At 44.7% G+C, this 18,684-nt stretch overlaps 1 protein-coding gene across 1 annotated transcript in view; it reads left to right on the top strand.

The window, feature by feature from the left end:
• The first annotated feature begins 12 nt into the window (after positions 1 to 12).
• The window catches only part of LAMC2 (laminin subunit gamma 2), a 53,649-nt gene continuing 34,977 nt past the window's right edge, over positions 13 to 18,684 (top strand). Inside the window, exons 1-2 of the mRNA XM_028732222.2 lie at positions 13 to 6,770; positions 16,336 to 16,524. Coding sequence (XP_028588055.2) covers positions 6,686 to 6,770; positions 16,336 to 16,524 — 274 coding nt within the window. The 5' untranslated portion in view covers positions 13 to 6,685. The remainder of the gene's footprint in view (positions 6,771 to 16,335; positions 16,525 to 18,684) is intronic.

Genomic DNA, 18,684 nt, shown 5'->3' with positions numbered 1-18,684 from the left:
GAGAGAGAGAGAGAGAGAGAGAGAGCACATGCACCAGCTGTCCAAATATATTTGCTTTTCCTGTCGGATTTGAATAGGTCTCATTTTACCTTACTACCTTTCTGTGAAAGGAAACCTGAGCTAAAAAGGATTTTAGCATGGAACTTCAACCAATTTCTAAATGGCTTCAAGATTTAATTTCACATTTTGAAAATATCCTCCTCTGTAGCGGCTAAAATGCTCACTTTGAATTCTAGAGACTTCTCGAATAACTGGAGATTTCAGTGACTGATTCACCATGACCTCTAAAACTTTTTCCTGGGTATCATTTATATTTTATTAAGAAAATTTCATTTATAAGAAGATAAGATTGAGAAAAAAGAAAAAAGTGGGTGAGAATTTTAAAAAGAAACAATACTGGGTAACCATAACCAGCTCAGACCCCACCAGCATATATTTGATAGGAATTTTTTACCACAGTGTTCAGATCATTGTGCAGTTCTTAACACTGAATCTCATCTGTCATTGGCTATTCACTTAGCTTAGATCATTTTGGATCTGTTCACAGTCTTCTTTAGAATGTGTCATCCTAAATAACTCCAAATTATCAAAGAACTCATTCCTTACCTCTAACACAGGGTTTATGAATAAGTTGCAATACAGATCCTTGAGAAATCCCACTATTTTCTTCCCTCCACTTGTCAGAAGTTGGTCACTTAGTCCTACCCATTACTTTTGTGAAAGGCAATGTCCTCTCATTCTGTGGCTGCTAAATTTACTTAACGAGTCCAATAAGAGTACTTCCCGTAAAATTCTTACTTGGACAGGATTGGGCACAACAGCTGAACAATATGGCTCCAAGCAGAGCTGGGCTTTTCAAAGTTGCAGCCGTGTTGAGAAATTGCCACTTTTTTGAGCCCCTCCTAAACTGTTAGAATTTCAGTCCTCCCCTGGGAAATATTTAGAAAATTACCCTCCCCAATTTTGCCGTCTATGAATGCAATTGTGGGTCTAGTTTAATGCTGTTGGTATTTCTTCCTTACAGTTCCCTTCTCTTAGCCCGTTGCTCCCTTCATCCTCCAACAGAGTGTTATTCAACATGACATGAGCCAAAATTTCTCTTAAAATATTTTTTTCTGAGGAAAAAGCTGTTGAAGAATTTCAGCTCCCCTTCCCAAGCTGTCGCCCAGTTAACAGCATCATTATAATCAAAATGTGATCCTTTGATTAATCAAACTGACGAAGCTCTGTGGCCTTACTGAAAACATTTGTGTCTGCTGGAGAATTAATTTTAGCGATGATTATCTTGCTTGCTTTACATGAGTAGATGATGGGGCAGTATCACCCCAGAAAGAACTTCATTCTCACCCACAACCACAAAACCTTTGTCTAGACCTGCTGGAGTGTGTTATGAAAATAGTGTCTGTATAATGCACTCTTGGTTAAAAGCTCATTCGGCAGCTCAGGAGTTGACAAAATCCCTCTCCGTATTAATCAGGAAATGCTAGGAATGTCATCAAGGAATTCCATTGATGCTCCCTTCCTGACAGTTACAACAAAGAGGCTAAAAGGGCCGAGTAAAAGAAAAGAAAATTGAATGTGTATGCAGAGGGGCAAATAAATTCTTTAATCTTGAGAGGGAAGGAAGGAGGGGTCCGTTCTGCAGGAAGGGGCAGCAGACTGGACAGGCCAGATGTGACTGTACTTCCCTGCCATGCTGACACCTCAGCCACAGTCTCGCCAGGTATGCATCACCTAGCTTGCTCAACGGAACTGAGCAGCAGGGTGTGGCCCTTCACTGATCTGCCGCAGCCCTGGAGGGTGTGGAATTTTATTTTAACCTAAGCTTCAGGGAAGGAGTGCTTGAGACAACTTTATCTGAGTGGAGAGGTAGTCACCGACTAGGTAGTGATAGCTTCCAGGCAAAAGTATTTTTAGCCACAGTTTGTAATCTGCTTCTACTGCCTCTTTGGTCCCACAGCAACAGTATTTACACTTTTTAATACTGCCATGCACCTTCTTTATCTGTTAGGCATTTCCTACATCAGCAGTAGCTAAGCTGTGGCCCTCCACATAGTGCTGGATTGCCATTTGTTTCATCTTCAACTGTTGGCCATGCTGGCTGGTGGACTGTTGCAGAATTGTAGGGCACCAACATCTGGCAAGGGACAAGTTATTACATGGAGAGTATTTCCACTTGAGAAGAACACATTAATCCTGCAAGAATCCTTTTTGATCATTCAAACATTCAAAGCACTTATCAGCTTGTATGTATGTCATCCTGGGACGCGGGTGGCGCTGTGGGTAAAAGCCTCAGCGCCTAGGGCTTGCCAATCGCATGGTCGGCGGTTCGAATCCCCGCGGCGGGGTGCGCTCCCGTTGCTCGGTCCCAGCGCCTGCCAACCTAGCAGTTCGAAAGCACCTTTGGGTGCAAGTAGATAAATAGGGACCGCTTACCAGCGGGAAGGTAAACGGCGTTTCCGTGTGCTGCGCTGGCTCGCCAGATGCAGCTTGTCATGCTGGCCACGTGACCCGGAAGTGTCTCCGGACAGCGCTGGCCCCCGGCCTCTTGAGTGAGATGGGCGCACAACCCCAGAGTCTGGCAAGACTGGCCCATACGGGCAGGGGTACCTTTACCTTTATGTCATCCTAGTAGGCCTTACAATGGCCTTGTAAAGTAGAGTCATATTATCATCCAATGTTGCAGATTTTGGGGATAGGAGAAGATGACACAGTGGTTTGCATGTCATGTTGGGAGAACTCACACTTAGCTGCAGCTTTCCAGGGCAGGAAAGTAATGTACATTCTATGAAATTATAGTTTGTTGTTGGGTTTTTTTGCCAAAGTTGTCGAGCTTTTTTGTTGTTGTGGAAAATTGGGGGGGGGGAACAGTGATTAGCTGAACTTGTCTTTCTGGTAGCCCCACGACTCTGGAACTCATTGTCAGCTGACCTCCAAAACCTCACACCAGTTTCCCCCAAAAGATCTTGAAGGCCCATCTATTTCAGACGGCATACACATGGGTTCTTTGGGGCATATGATTTTGTGCAGCCTGTGTTTGAGCTGAAGGCTTAATGCAATTTATGATTACATTTATCAATGTTGTAGGGGTTATTTTTCTTTTAGAAGTTATATTTTTCCATCTGTGTCCATATTAAAGTCTCCAATATGATCACACATTAGACCAATATCCCATTTGTTCATATCCAGTCCATCTATTTGATTCCATTTCTTACTGTATTCCACTTCCTGTTGGAGTATTCCATTTTGATTTTCCATTACATATCCATAAGTTCATGTCCAGTTCTGCATATCCAGTTCCATATCCTGTTGCATCCCATTTCCTCTTGTTTTTACAATGGTATCCTGATCTCTTCCACTTTCATTTCTTTCTTTTTTTTATAAATTTTTTATTAAAGTTTCAAAAAAAATTTATAACAACAAATACAAAACAAAGCAGTACACTGAAAATAACAAACAAAAATATAAAAAACAAATATAATTTCAACTCTTATTTTCTTATAACTTACTTTCCCGACTTCCTCTTACCTCCCCTTTCTGTATTCCACTTTCTAATTAATTATTCAGCAAATCCTTCCCTTATTTCTTCCACTTTCATTTCCCCCCATCTATTTCTAGAGGAAATAAGGTAAAGGTAAAGGACCCCTGACAGTTAAGTCCAGTCGTGAATGACTCTGGGGTTGCGGCGCTCATCTCACTTTATTGGCCGAGGGAGCCGGCGTACAGCTTCCGGGTCATGTGGCCAGCAGGACTATGCCGCTTCTGGAGAAACCAGAGCAGCGCACGGAAACATCATTTACCTTCCCGCCGGAGCGGTACCTATTTATCTACTTGCACTGGCATGCTTTTGAATTGCTAGGTTGGCAGGAGCTGGGATCGAGCAACGGGAGCTCACCCCGTCGGGATTTGAACCGCCGACCTTCTGATCGGCAAGCTCTAGGCTCAGTGGTTTAGACCACAGTGCCACCTGCACCCCTACCAGAGGAAATACCATAGCTTTAGTAGCAACGTTCTTTGGATACGTTCCAGATTGTAAGCAGAATCCTTTCTGTCTGCTAAAGCTAAAGAAAGGCCAGGACTGAAATCCCAAAGTTTTTTCCCTTTCAGCTCTATCAACGCCCTATCCAGATATATCTCCAAATCATCATTTGTAATCTTATCTTCTACTTCTCCTCCAAATCCTTGAATGGAGATCATTTCCAATTCCATTTCCACATAGCCATCTGATTCCTTCAGTTTGCTTATTTCTTGATCCAGTCCTGCCACTTTTCATCAGTTTGTTCTGGAGTCTCTGTGCATGCTTCATTTCCATTTTTACCTCCATAAGCCTGTTTCTCCTCTAGCTTATTATTCCCATCGTTATCTTCATCCTCATCAAACATTGTTCTGAACATTTTTAGCTCTTCAACAGACACCTGTCAATGGGACCTTTGTTCTAATTTTGTGTTTGCCCAGAAAGGTGATACTGTTTTCTGCTGCCCATCTCTACTGCCTGGTATTGCCATGACCTGGAGGCAAAGGACCTGACAAATCAAAGCAAAGCATGGTGATGATCTCACCGCATGCTTTTTCTGAGCCTCCCAGCAGTGAGCAACCACAGAACATTACGCTGTCTGAACCAGCATCATCAGCTTAAGGCCGAGGAAGCTGCCAGACAGCTCAAGAGATTATGAGAAACACCTGAGCTTTAATTACCTACAATTAGAGTTTGGAATCAGAGGCAGTAAGCTAGGAGATAAGAAAGGCCTTGTACGTATGTCACTTTTAAGTAAGTTCTGAACTCCATATCCCTATATGCATATGTATAGACTGTGGGTCCCCCCCCAATGTTTTATCACCAAACAAGCAGCTTAGGAAGGAGTTCCTGTTAAGGATGAGCCAAACAGAAAGGCAACAAAGTGCCCTGCTTCCTCAACCTCTTAGCAAGCATTTATTATCAATGTATGTGGATAGAGGTGCTCTGATAGACATGATGTACTGAAACTGGCATAAAGCTTTGACAATGTCCATTGCCAAAGTCCATTGCCAAACAAACTTTGCAGCCATGGGAAAAGTAGACAGTTCCTCTTCTGAGTGGGTAACTAATTAAAGAACAGGAAGCAGTGATTAAGAGGGACGGTGCACAGTTTTTACAACAGAGGAAACTAAATTCTGGATTTCCTAAGGACTTTTACTGGAAGCAGGGACCATAATTTTTTCACAAATACCTGGAGAGTGGTGCCAAGTGTGAGTAATTAACTAGAAGCTATAGGAGATCTTGAACACATGTCACTGAATGTTTGCAGAGGACATCAAAGTTACTCAGGATGGTGCATCTCAAAGCAAACTTTGAAGAGATCCTAACTGATTTCTCTAAAATGGGTGAATGGATAAGAAGAATGGCAGGTGAGAGTCAGTTGATCTGATTAACAGTAGAGGTTTTCAGACTTCTTCAGTGGGGCCACAGAGTTTCTCAGAAGCTTACCAGGATGGCTTCTATTAGAAAACCAAGAATAGTGGATAAGCTTCTGTACCACACTTGGTCTTCCCCAAGACTACACAGCCATAGGAGAATGTGTGGTGTATTCAACACGGCACCCTCAGCTTATGCACAATTAATGGTGAGGCGCACTGTTCCTAGTCAGCTGTGCCCTGTGTGAAAAACTGCTTGTGGTCTACAGGAAAAGCTCCAGACTTCTCTGCAGCACACAAAGCTCAGTAGGATAAATAACTTTTTATATGGAAAGCAGGAAGTGTGAAGACCACTGAGTTAAAGCAAATAACTCCGCCTGAACGGTATTGTTTTGTCTGCTTGAGTTTGGTGCAAAATATGAGCTGCTTTGTTTGTATAAGGCTGGTGTTGGGTATAGAGTTGTGAGTATAGTAAATTCAGTTAACCTGAATTTAAACATGTACATTCCAGAATACTTTAATCAGGGTGAAGTCTTAGCTCATCTTCTTTTTCATCATAGATTCAAAATATGTCAGACATAAAGGAGTCCCTCTCAAGCTGTTTTGATTGGATAACAGCTGGTGAGGTGTGTTTTCTGGGTGTTGCTAAGGTAATAGTAATAATTATAATGCTAACAAATTCTTTGCAAGTATTCTAATTGGGCTAAGGTGAGTGGGAACATGCCCATTTCATTCCGGAACGTGGCACAGGTTTAATAAAAGTGGTGTTACCTGAGGGTAAAACCAGCTACTTAATGAAGTTGTGTTTTACATTAATGAGTTTACAGAACAAGCCCTGCGGTGAGTCTGGCCTTGGGCTTGCCCTGTAAGCGATTTTAATGCGGAAGATCAATAATTAAATTGTTCTTTCTGTCCTCCTGCCACCCACCCCACTCCCTCTTGGCCTGCTGCCAGGGGCTTTGGCTGCTGTGTTCTGCAGAGATCCGCCCCTACGAATGGCTAAGAAGAAACTGTTAAGTGTCTCCCTGAACTGTACATGGGCTGGGCCCTCTTTCTTTTTTTTTATTTGCAAGGTGAGTCAGACTGAAGGCAAGTTCTCTTATTCCTGTCTAGAGTGATTCAGGCAGAGGAGGTGATAAAAAGCACCTGGAACAAGAAATGGAGGCCCAGGTGGAATTGTCCGCAGCTGCACGTCCACCACCACACAGCTTTGTCCCGTGATCTTGAGGCTTTTGCTTGGAAGAGTTGGATCTGAGCACTTTCTGGGCAACGCAGCCCTCCGAACTTCCCTGGAATGCCTCAGCACTGGCTGGTGACTGTCAGCTGCCTTGCAATCACTCTCCTCCTCCCGTCAGCTGTTGGCATTCAAAGAAGAGAAGGTGAGGCAAACGAGCGTGAAATCTTTCCACTTTAGTTTTTGGAAGTGGGCTTCATTTTGCAGTCTTCTGTCTCTCCCCGACACTTGTTTTGGTGTCAGGTGCACCGTGGGCCAGCTGCTGAGCAGCCCTTTGTTGTGTGAGAGAAGTAGCTAAGCTGAAGACTCTTTCTCCTTATGGGCACGTGGAATGTCTTGGGAACTGGGCAGTAACGTTTCCAGCATGTGGGCGATAATGGAGGATGGGACCAGATCTTCATCATCTAAGCTTCCTTCCTTAGGTCTGGCCCGCGTTTCTCCTCCAAAACCTTCTAGTTAGAGGTAGATGGTGAAGCGCACACTGGGGTCGCCTAGCAACTGCAAGCTTCCTCATGTATTATCTGTATCCTGATTGGGTGTCTGGGCTGAGATATGGTCACACCCAGTAATCGGTCAGTGATGGGGACAAATGTCCTATCAGTCTAGTGGATAAGTCCACTATAGGTCTTTTAGTAAGAAGGTGACAAGTGGATGAATGTTGATCCCCAGTAAATTTAGATTCATTCAGGGACTTTTGAAAATGCTGCCCTTAGTGTTTTACTTCAATCTCCAGATGGAATATACATTCAAATGAGACATGTTTATTCCAATACTTTTTATATGCTTCCTAGGGCAATGGGGAGGGGCTTTGGTTCAGTAGTAGAACATCTGCTTTGCATACAGAAGATATTGAGTTTCATCCCTTAGCATCTCCAGGCATGATTGGGAATGTCTCCAGTCTAAAATCCTGAAGAGTGAAAAGAGCTAGATAGAGCAACGGTCTTACTCTATATAAGGCAGTTGTTGCAATGGAAGAAACTGAGGGCGGGGGTGGTCATTTTTTAAATAATTGTTTTACTAAATTGTTTTAGATCTTGAGCTAGAAACAGAAATTCAGCTTTCAAAGTATATATATCATGCAAGTATATACGGTCCCTGTGTGCACTTGATCAACAGTGTTGGTGTTAATTCTTCACTTTTTAACGTTAGCAGAATGGTTTCTATGATGTAATTCTCTTAGCGTATCTACCAGTTTCTTCAAAATTAATTCTATGCATTTGACACTTTTCATAAACTCACTGTGGGCTAACATGTCAGAGTTCTTAACTTGGATTTAGTACCACTCATATGTTTGGCCACACATTGATATCAGTTTTACACCAGTGTTCCTATGGTGCCTTCCCTTAGGGAATCCCGTGAATTGTAGTTTGAAGAGAATGATGAGAGTTGTCTTACAAATCCCTAAACATTCATATATAGCCACGTAGAGAACAAGAATTAAGACAACTATAATTTGTTATATATAACAATTGTTTATAGACAAGGGGTGATTCCACACTAGATGTTTCAGTGTGGGACTGCCACGCTCTATTCATTCACTTTCTATTCCATTCATTCATTTTATTTGTATACCACTTTTCAACACTCCGGGAATAGCTTCAACAGGCCTGCTAAACCAGGTGAGAGTAGCCAAGGGGTCTCAAACCCCCAGTGAGTTAGGGACTTCCCCTGCATGCAAAGACAGGCTCCGGTGGATTGCGTGGACAATAGCGCGCCCAACAGTCAAGAAGGTGGTTTCTGCATGTGTTGTGTAGAGGGAAGTGAGCAGATGGGGCGCATCCACCTAGGTCCTAGGAGAAAGAAAACTCTGACCTTCAACCTCTGCTGCTTTGCGGGATATTTTTGGGAGAAGAAAAGGCTAAGGAGTAAACTATGGTTACCAGGTGTCCCCTTTCCTGGGAACAGTCCCCAGATTTACAAATCTGTCCCTGGACAAAATACGTCCCTGGAATGTCCCCGGATTTATATTTTAAGTGTTGTAGATTTATTAGTAGGGAATGAATGTTGCATGATTGGTTCAACGGCACAAGACAAAACATATAGGGACTTCCAGCAAGGCAAAATGGCGGGTGCCACGGCAGCGAGCAGCTCCTGAAGCCAGCCAGAGCCAACTGCACTATCAGGCTGGCTCCAGACTGCTAAGACTGCCGCTGCCGAGGGGAAACCGGGGATGCCCAGCATGTCAACTGGGGGAACCGCTGACACCCCCCCCCATGACCCAAATCGAGCTGGGAGCGAGTGTGTCTGGCCACCTGGCCGACTGCCCAGCGGCGCTCCGGAGCCGACACTGGGAGAAGGAGGAAAGGAGAGGAGAAGGGAGAGAGAGAGAAAGGAAGGAGAAAAAAAGAGGGGAGCCCTGACCTTGCCACACTGCTGCTGCCGCCACCGCCACTGAGGAAGAGAGGTAGCAGAGCACCGGGAGGGCAAGGACACGTGGCTGAGCCCAGGCCCGACCAAGCCTACTCCACGGCAGATAGCACTCCAAGAGATCATGCCGGGGCCCAGAGGAAGGCCACGTGACAGAGGAGACCCAGAAGAGAAGATATTACTTCTTAATTTAAATAACAAAAGATTATTATTTTTTTAATTTAAAAATTTTTGTCCCCGGATTATTTGAAAAAAATCTGGTAACCTTAGAGTAAACCCTCCACAAATCTGGAGTGGAGTCCCTAAGATGGTTGGCTGGCACCTTGTACCCCTCCCTCCAGCAACTCCTGGAGTCAAACATATTGCTCTGCTTTCCTCTGGACCACATCAGTGAGGCTGAGAGGGGGGTCTTGTCATCTGGGCAGCCCAAGACCTCCAGACACACTACCTCGGCTTGCATCCTGGGGAAGTCACTTCAGTGCTGGTAACTCAGTGGTTTGACGTCACCCCCAGAGGCACACTCCATTATCTCTTGAGATAGCCAGATGCTAACATACATGGCACATACATGTGCAAATCTACACACACACATCCATACACAGCTGCCACAGGAAAAAATAGATCTCAGGGGAGAGGGAATTATAACCAACACTGAACTCGTAGAGCATGAGGAATCATAGATGCCAGTAGTGAACTTATTATCCCAAATGTAGATGTTTATCTAGGCCACATGGCACCATCCATGGTAATGAGGGAAGTATCAGCCTTGGGAAGACCTCAAGGTTTGCAGAAGTGCAAACAATATTTAGGGGGGAAACTAATATATTTAGCAATGGTAACGTGAGGAGGGAGCACAATCCAACCTAGTGAAGAGTGAACTTTCTGAGCGGTTACAGAACACTGACTTCTTTTGTGTTCTGGAGTTGGAATGTTTGCAACTGGGAGGTCTAAGATGACCAGTCTGGACAGGGAACACAGACCCTTCGTGTCCCTATTTTCCAGAGACAGTCCTGGATTTAGAGAAGCCATCCTGGTTTCTGATTTGGTCCTGGAATGTCCTGCTTTTTCTTAGGATATCACTATTTTCATCAGAGAAATGTTGGAGGGTATGGTAGGATGTCCCTGTTTTCATCAGAGGGTATGGAGTTATGTAACCCCTGAGCCAAGGAGATAACTATACAACCTTTAGAAGACATCTGAAGGCAGCCCTCTATAGTTTTATTATGTTTTTATATACATGTTGGAAGCCGCCAAGAGTGGCTGGGGCACCCTAGTCAGATGAGCGGGGTAAAAATGACAAGGAATGGTCATTTTGTATGGCTGCATGTCCCTATTTTCATCAGAGAAATTTTGGAGATAATGGCAGCAAGCTCTTGAACCAAGAGGCAGGGGAAACAGGTGTGAATGGGAAGGAGTGGAAAGGGGGACAGAATAAGAGGCTTAACGCTTAATATTATCTAAACCCGTTATGTATATTTATGCACTAGGAAAGAACCTTGAAATGACAGGAGTTACCTTTTCTTTTTGCCCACCCAACACAAACAAAGGTGCTTATGACCACCTTCAATTGTTTTACTACATCAAAATTCAGTTGGTTCAAGTTCGGATGTTCCAGGTGCACTGAGGTGAAAGCAGCACTAAATAACAGCCTGCTTGTGTCTGACAGATGGCTTTGACAGCTTCAGGTCTATAAATGCATCAGTCCTTCTCACTGAATGAGCAGAAGGCAAAGCACTGACCCCAGAACACTGCCCCGCATTAAAAAATGGAAGGTAAAAAAGGCAGCATTCCCACTTGCCTGCCGATGATTAGTGCCTTAGTAGCAATCTGGGAAGCTGACGGTGTAGTACCCAATTCATCTTTCCACATTATCCCAGAAGAAGGCGGGGGGGGGGGGGATAAGGCAAGTTCCTTTACATCTTACTTCAGAAGGCTCTTTTCCCATAATGGCAGAGCAGGCACAGCTGATCCCCTTCTTTTGGAGCTTGGCTGCAAGGCCCGAGAACAAAATGGCGCTCCCTCATTCCACATACAGAAGCCAAGCATACTGGCAGTTGCATCTTACTTCAGTCTTAGTTCAGCACTGGAGGCAGGACAGTGTCACCTGCTGCACCTGAGGGCTGAGGAGGTGCAGGTCACATCCAGCTCTGTCCTCCAACACATTGCTGCTGACCTGTCCCCTCCCAGCACCTGTAACTTGCTCACCCTTCCAGGATTAATTTGGTCCCCAATTCTTCCTTTATGCAATTTCTCTCAAATCCATCAGTTTATATTCACCTCATTCTGAGAGACCAGCGGGGAGGGGAGTCTGTCGCAGCAGAAGGGGGAGACACGTGTCTCTTCACCAGCCTGACTCATCTCTGCCTCTCGGCCTCCCTTCTCTCCTGCTCCACCTTCTGAGTCCGAAATTCCCTCCACCACAGACTCTTCTTGCTCACTAAGCCCTGTTACCCCTTCAGTTTCTGACACCTCCCCCCCCCCCAGTCTTTCTTCTCTTTCTTCTCCATGTGACTGCTCATTGTTGTCCCACCACCACTCCCTGGGCTCTGAACCTTCCTTCCCTTGGGGTTCCCCAGCTGGTTCCTCTGTGTCCAACCAGTCCCAGGCATATGTAAAGTTTTATTGTGAAAGCCCATCTCAGCACTGAGACTCTCATTCAGAAAAGCTATGTGAAGAAACTTCACAGGTATCAGCACTGGGAAGAAGTGTGACATTACCTTGTGTAAAGACATGCAGTTACAGACACGCTTATCGTGATGTAATTGCCTCCAGAGAGGCTATGGACAGACACAAAGCAGTGAGAAAACAACAGCAGCAGCAGAATCAAGGCAAGACTGGATGATGTAATCTGTAAGCAAGTTGAGCTATTGGCTATGAAAATTGCTATGCTGTGCTAATTATATGTGTTGGTCAATCTAATCAGCAGTCATTGCCATATTAGGCTTTTTTAAGTTAGGAAAAATAAATGTGCAAAGAGTGTCAAGTCTTTCTCTCACTGGGAGGGTAAACCTGTGTCTGAATTTCACCACTCCGGAAGAAAAGTGAAGACTCACAGGACTAAATGCTCTTTCTTACAAAAGAATTCCTTCTACATAGGAAAATAACAGACGGTACTAGATAACTGTAAAGAAGCATCCAGTCATGGGATTCTCCGCATCTGCAGGCTGAACTGGTGCAACTCTTTCCCCCCACAATATATTTACCACCACCTCAGTGAGAACTAAAATGCTGTGGTTTAAAGTGGTCTTTATATAAAATAGCAACTGAGACACAACATGAGAGTCAGTTAATTTAGATATGACACAAAATTTAACAAAGCAAGCTTTGCTATGGTTTAGCCTGGCAGCTAAATTTGCAAAATGTGGTTTGTGATTGGCTGGCAAATCAGAAAGCTAGTTTTGAGCTGGCATTGCAAACCATGATTTTCTTATTTATGGCTTGGTGTGATGTCTGAATGGACTAATGCTGAACAGATTAATCTGTGATTAGTGCACTGCAAACCATCGTTTAGAATGCTATCTGTGAACTTTGTCAATTTCTTCATCTTTTGTAAATACCCACCTCTCTTAAACAGAAGGAAGACAAAGACCAGTGTTCTTTCTTGGTATTCGTTTAGATTCAGTTATCATTACTTTTGCCTTAGGCATAAGCTTTGAAGCCAAAGTCCCCCCCCCCCCCACCAAATAACCACCTAGAGAGCATTTGTGTTCCACCAGCAAGTGGGGGAAGAGCTGCAGCAGATATTGATGTGGGGAGGGGGAGTCTAGTTTCTCTGTCCTGCACTAGTCCACCCCTGAAAGTCACTCGCTCCAAACACTGCTTTTCCCTAACAGAAGTAGCCTTTGAGATTAAGTTGCAAACGTCTTCTCCCCCCCCCCCCCCCAAGCTCCTAAGGAGGGAGAGAATCTCTGGTCCAGTCAGGGTGGAAGAATGAGGAGAAGTTTTCCCATTCTCATTTGCTGCCTTCCCAGTAAGAACTGTCTCACCCGTGCCAGTAATTATTTAAGAAAACAATATGCATAGCCTGTTGGCATCTGTCTGTCTCAAGAGACAATGGAGTATGCCTCTGGGGGTGAAATCATACCACTGTGTTACCAGCCCTGGTGACCTCCCCAGGGCATAAGCCTGGGCAGTGTGTCTAGAGGTCCTGGGACACCCAGATGACAAGACACCCCCCCCCCATGCGGTCCAAAGGAAAGCAGAGCAATACATTTCACACCAGCTTGGCTGCAGGAGTTGCCAGAAGGAGACGTACAAGGCGCCATCTAACCATCTTTGGGACTCCATTCCAGATTTGTGTAGGGTTTACTCCTTAGCCTTTTCTTCTCCCAAAGATATCCCGCAAAGCAGCAGAGGTCAGAGTTTTCTTTCTCCTAGATGGATGGATTTCTTCCCAGGTGGATGAGCCTCACCTGCTCCTCACTTCCCTCTACACAGCACATGCAGAAACCGCCTTCTTGACGCTTAGACCCATTGGTCTCACCCTCCCAATCCACCGGAGCCTGTCTTTGCATGCAGGGGAAGTCCCTAACTCACTGAGGGCTTGAGACCCATCAGCTACTCTCACAAGGGGTATCACCTCTGGTGGGATACATGTCATGCTCTTTCTGGGGTAGTTTATCCACCTATAGTCTCCAGCCTGCACTCAGCTCTCACCTGTGGCTCCTTGCCGCGCTCAGCATGCAGCAGCACTCACACTCCAGGAATATGCTCCATAATTAAGGAAACATCTAGTTTGGCCCTCAGTAACCTGTGTAATGTAGACACTTGTCTCAGTCACACACCACAGTTTTCAGTGTATGCCTAAAAAGGTAATGCCCTACTTGGGTTTAAGGTTTAAGAAGCCGCACCACGTCTTCCTGTCCTCTGAGTCATTTTGAGACATGCTGAGATTATTTGTTTTTTAAAAATAAAATGTGGAGGAACACACACCCAGAATTCCTTGCAGCATGCTATTTGAGCCTGAGCTACTGGGAAAGCAGGGAAAGGCCCACTTCTGCGGTGATGGGAGGGCTCCCACACAAGCTAACTTCAGGCGTGGCTAGATGGGGCACTGAGGGAGCCTGGGAAAGCAAAGGAGGCTGTTGACGGGCACATGGGCTGAGGCTCTGCCTGGGGGGCAGGGGGTGCTGATTAAATTCCAGGTGCTGCTGAGTGAGCGTTGAAGGGTATGAGATCAGCTCTACTTGGCTTGGCAGCCTTGGCAGACCCAGGATCCGGCTGATGCCTTGGAACCTCTCAGGTGCTCGGAATGCAAGTGTCGTGCCTGAACCTGACCGTATGTGTTGGCAGCCAAGCTGAGGATTAGCAGGAGCAGCTGTGGAGAGCAGCTCTTGGTGTTTCAGAGACTAGCAAACGCACTGTAACACCCACAATAATTCTGCACACTTTGTAGGTGACGGAGATGTGATTCTTAAGTATATGGTTCTCCTTAGTATTCGTTACAAAGAGCTTGGCTATGAAAATTTCCCTCTGCTTTCTTCTGGGCTTGTTGGTACTCTGCACACAAACATTGGGGGGGGGGGGGGAGCAATCTAAATCCTGTGCTTGGAAAACAGAAATTCAGTACTGAAAATAAACCGCATTAATAAAATGTTGGTAGATTTGTTTATTTTGTAACTCCTCCTCAAAATTCACCTTGACGCCTTAGGGCACAGCTACACTGCCAACCCGTACTGGTTTATACTTGTTCATGTATCATGGCTTCTCCCAAATAACTCTGGGAAACGTAGTTTGGCCTGCCTGCCGCCTTCTAGCAGGCGTTGCAGCTCCGCCTTTCCTGGTGCATTAACAGCCAGCCCAGGGAAGAGCTTGGGGAAGGAAATCCTTCAGCTACAGGTTAAACACTTTGCTTTCTAATGGTTGCTTCTCTCTGGGTTGCTGCTGTTTTGTTCCTGGGGTCCAGATGCTATTATAGAGGGTCCTGAGTGTAGGAAGAGAGAGACATTCAAGTCCGCGAATTCTCCGAGATGGAGCATCCATAGTGCCTGGGAGCCTCTCCTAGGGGAGCCATATTTTCCTTGTTACAGAGTTGCTCATGGGGCTCACTCTCCTTTCTCAGATAAGTCCTGACAATGGAAGAAACTGGGAAACAAGTTGCTTGCCATAGAAACAGGGAGGCCTTTGATATGGGATTGGGGGAACACCTTCCCTGTTGTTTCAGCATGAGAATCTTTTTAAATACAGTATAAATATAAAATTCATGTTCTGTTTTAACCCAGATTGATTAGTTCATATAGATTACAGTATTTTAAAACGTAGTCCTGCTGCAACAGCTATGGAGAATGACCCTCTCGGTCCACTGGCGCACTTTTCAAAGTACCAGAGGAGGCTGCGGACCCCTCCCCTCGCGGCACAGCTGCTTCTGGTTTTTCCTCATCAGCCACTTTCTCTTTCTGCTTCCAGGCCAAGACACTTTAAAGACTAGCCTATGTATTGGAAGAGAGTCCCCTTTGTAGGGTGCAATGCCAACACTGCTTTTGGACATCAACTTGCTATTTTTATTTTTAAATTTTATGATAGGCTGTTATTGTAAAATATGGTATAGACATTTTGATAATAAACAAAATGTATAGGATGAGATGGGAAGAGGGATTTGTTCTCTGGACAATGCTTCTTTGCTGATCTTGTTCATGACTCTAACCTTGAGTTAGGAGTTGTTGGTTTTGCTTATGCATATGCTGTGAAGTGGGATTAATGATATTACTAGTAAGAGTGACAAGAGTTTCCTGGTTTCATATTAATTCCTCATCTGTGTTTGTTTCTTTCCTTCCATCACTAATATTCTTGCTGTTTTAGCTCCCGTTTCATATTGGCTGAAAGGGAGTTCAATTGCTGGTGTTAAACTGAAAAGGCAATGGAGTAGAGTGAGAGAAATGAAGACCAAGAGAAGGCATGGTAGTGCCTTAAGCCCAACCTACTCCATTTGAAATAACCACAGGGCGCAGTTCTTATAGACTTGGAAAGGGATCCTGAGGGCCATCTAGTCCAACCCCCTACAAGACAGGAATCTCAGCCAAAGCATTCACATTAACTAAAGCATCTTGTTGAACTCTACCACTGCAGTGGTTTGCTTTTTAAAACCCAAATATAGAAAACTAGCATGCTGAGGAAGCTGGCCTGTCAACATTGGAACTACGTAATGGACCAGCCAGTTTTCTGTGATGAGGGAATCAGGCTAATGTTGCATGACTAGTCACTGCTGCTTGCGTAGTTTGGATCTGAGCTTACCAACAGGGCAGCCTTTAAATGTATATCGTCAAGGAAAAATGGCGAGCCAATTTCTGGCACTGCCAAACGGGTTGTTGTTCTTGAATGGTGCTAACTATTCTCTTTGCTTTCAGCCTGCCATTGCAATGGCAAATCCAGGCAGTGCATGTTCGACATGGAGCTGCTCAGACGAACAGGAAATGGATACCGGTGCCTCAACTGTGCCGAAAACACAGAGGGAAATAATTGTGAGCGGTGTAAGGAGGGCTTCTATCGCCAGGAACTTCGAGGACGTTGTGTATCCTGCAGCTGCAACCCCAAAGGTATGCAGGGACTGAGGGGCAGGTGGGAAAGCCCCTCACTCCCAATCTTATGGGACTGCAGTGTCTGTTGAGGTTCTACTGCTGCATATCTCTGTCTACACTCAACCCAAATATATTGGCAAAATAAGCCAGTTGTCACAAATGTTCTGGCACCCTTAAAGCCACTCACTACGTGGAGAATTGGGGTTCCAGTGCATACCCTGAGTTGGGTTCCTCTGAATGAGATCAGGGAGAGGAGAAGCCAAAAGCAGCTGTTCTCCTGAACACAACCAAGGGGCACTTCCAGACTGTTACTATTTTCAGGTGGGAAATCCAGCTTGCACAATCATAGTTGGCTGAGAAGTCTTGTGCAACAAAGTGCTTGCCTGAAAGATTGGACTTTCTGCAATAAGGAAAGTGAAGGTGGAATCCACTGGGAAATGTGGAGTGGCACTTGCTTTGCCATAACATCATCTAACCACCCTGCAAATAAGTGAAGATGAATGCTCAATACATTACCTGTTTGGAAGCATGCCAGGTCTGTAGGACTCCAAAAACTTCTTTTTGTTATTGAGGAATGGGGACCCGGAGGTAGGCCTCAAGGCCTCAGTGAGGTTTATAATGCTAACCACAATGCACTTCTATCCTATTGCTGTTTTTAATTAGATACCACGTTCTGATGTGTTTCCCCCCCAAACCAGCTTCAATCTGAATGTGAAGCAAAACAAAACAACCTAGCTGTGTTCTAAGCCGGTGATGCGTGCAGGGCCTACGCAGCTTGAATTTTCTTGGTTATTTGGGCCAGAAGGAAAAATAGGCAGCATCAGTATCCCTTTTGGCAAAGTTTACTATGTAGTCACTTTGTGCATTGATTGTTGCTGTGGAGCAGAAATAGCACTGGATATCTTTGGTCAGCTGTGAGGCAAAAATGGTGCCAGTGATGTACATCTGCTAAAGTGTTACATCTAGATATTTGCATAATATAATGTGCTGATCCCAGCACAGGTTTAGCATATCTTAGAAATATGAATTTCTTCTATCTAAAGAACAAAGCTCTGCCTCTCCTCCATTCCAGCCTAGCTGTTTTCCTAGAGGGAATCATTAGCACACCCTTTCTCCTCAGCTGCTTTAGAACAAAGAGCTAGTAATACACCCAAAATGGAGACCTGTAATACAATTATTTCTCATGTGATCTAAGTTAAATACCTCCTGACAGAGCCAGCGGAGATACAGCCCTACTTAAACCATTGGCTATTAGGCTCTCTGCACTCCAATGTTTAGCTCAGAGGAATTGAGCTTTTAGCAGTACACATCCAGACATATACAGAGTTATTTGACATTTCAACGTACAATTAAACAATTATACTTAACAGGTTTTGTCTGTGCAAATGGAAGATTGCTGCTTTATGCTTCCCCTTATTTGAGCTGTATGAACTTTAGGACAGCTTTGCTAGGTCCTTTTCCCTTCTGGAAGAAAGCAATGGAGACTTAGGGCCAAAGTAATTGTGATGCTGATCATGCCACTTGCAGGCATGTCAGTTGATTTTTATCAAGACCACAGCATGCAGGGACATTTAGTCCTTTCCTCTCCTGCTGTGGTCCTGACAAAAATGGTCTCGTCTTTGGTCCTGCTAATACCTCTGGGAAGGAAGCCTTCATTGGCACCAGTGGATACTTCCCTCCAGGGGCTCATGGTGCGTGTGTGTGTGTGTGTGTGTGTGTGTGTGCTCACGCTTGCGTGACAAAAAGAGAGAGAGTGAGTTGCAGGGAGTGATTTTCATCAGAAGCAAAGGAGGAAAGTGTTATCCATCTCCTCCCCACATACCAGTCCCAACAAAAATTTATTAATTTTGTTGTAAAAACTGATGTGATTACAAGTTTAGCATCATTTCTAGTTTGGCCCTTGCTTTGCCTTTGTAATAATCAGTTTATTTACAAATTTATAGATTGGGTAGGTATTTTGGGGGCAGAGGAACAAACTGCTTCTCTTGAAGAACCTCCAAGCAATAGAGTCTACCAATTCAAACCTGAACCATTGCCACTTTTCTGGCAATATTCCACAAAACCAGTTTTCATCCTATCTCATACTGCAGAAGAGCATCATATTTGTACATGCCAAAGCAACTTTTTAGACGAAGTGTGCCGGAGTAGTTCAGCAATGTGCCAGTTATGACAAACCAA

The sequence above is a fragment of the Podarcis muralis genome, chromosome 5 (genome assembly GCF_964188315.1).
Source record: "Podarcis muralis chromosome 5, rPodMur119.hap1.1, whole genome shotgun sequence".
NCBI classification, from domain to species: domain Eukaryota; kingdom Metazoa; phylum Chordata; class Lepidosauria; order Squamata; family Lacertidae; genus Podarcis; species Podarcis muralis.
Note: the sequence above shows the minus strand (reverse complement) of the source record. Positions and strands in the feature narration are given on the sequence as shown.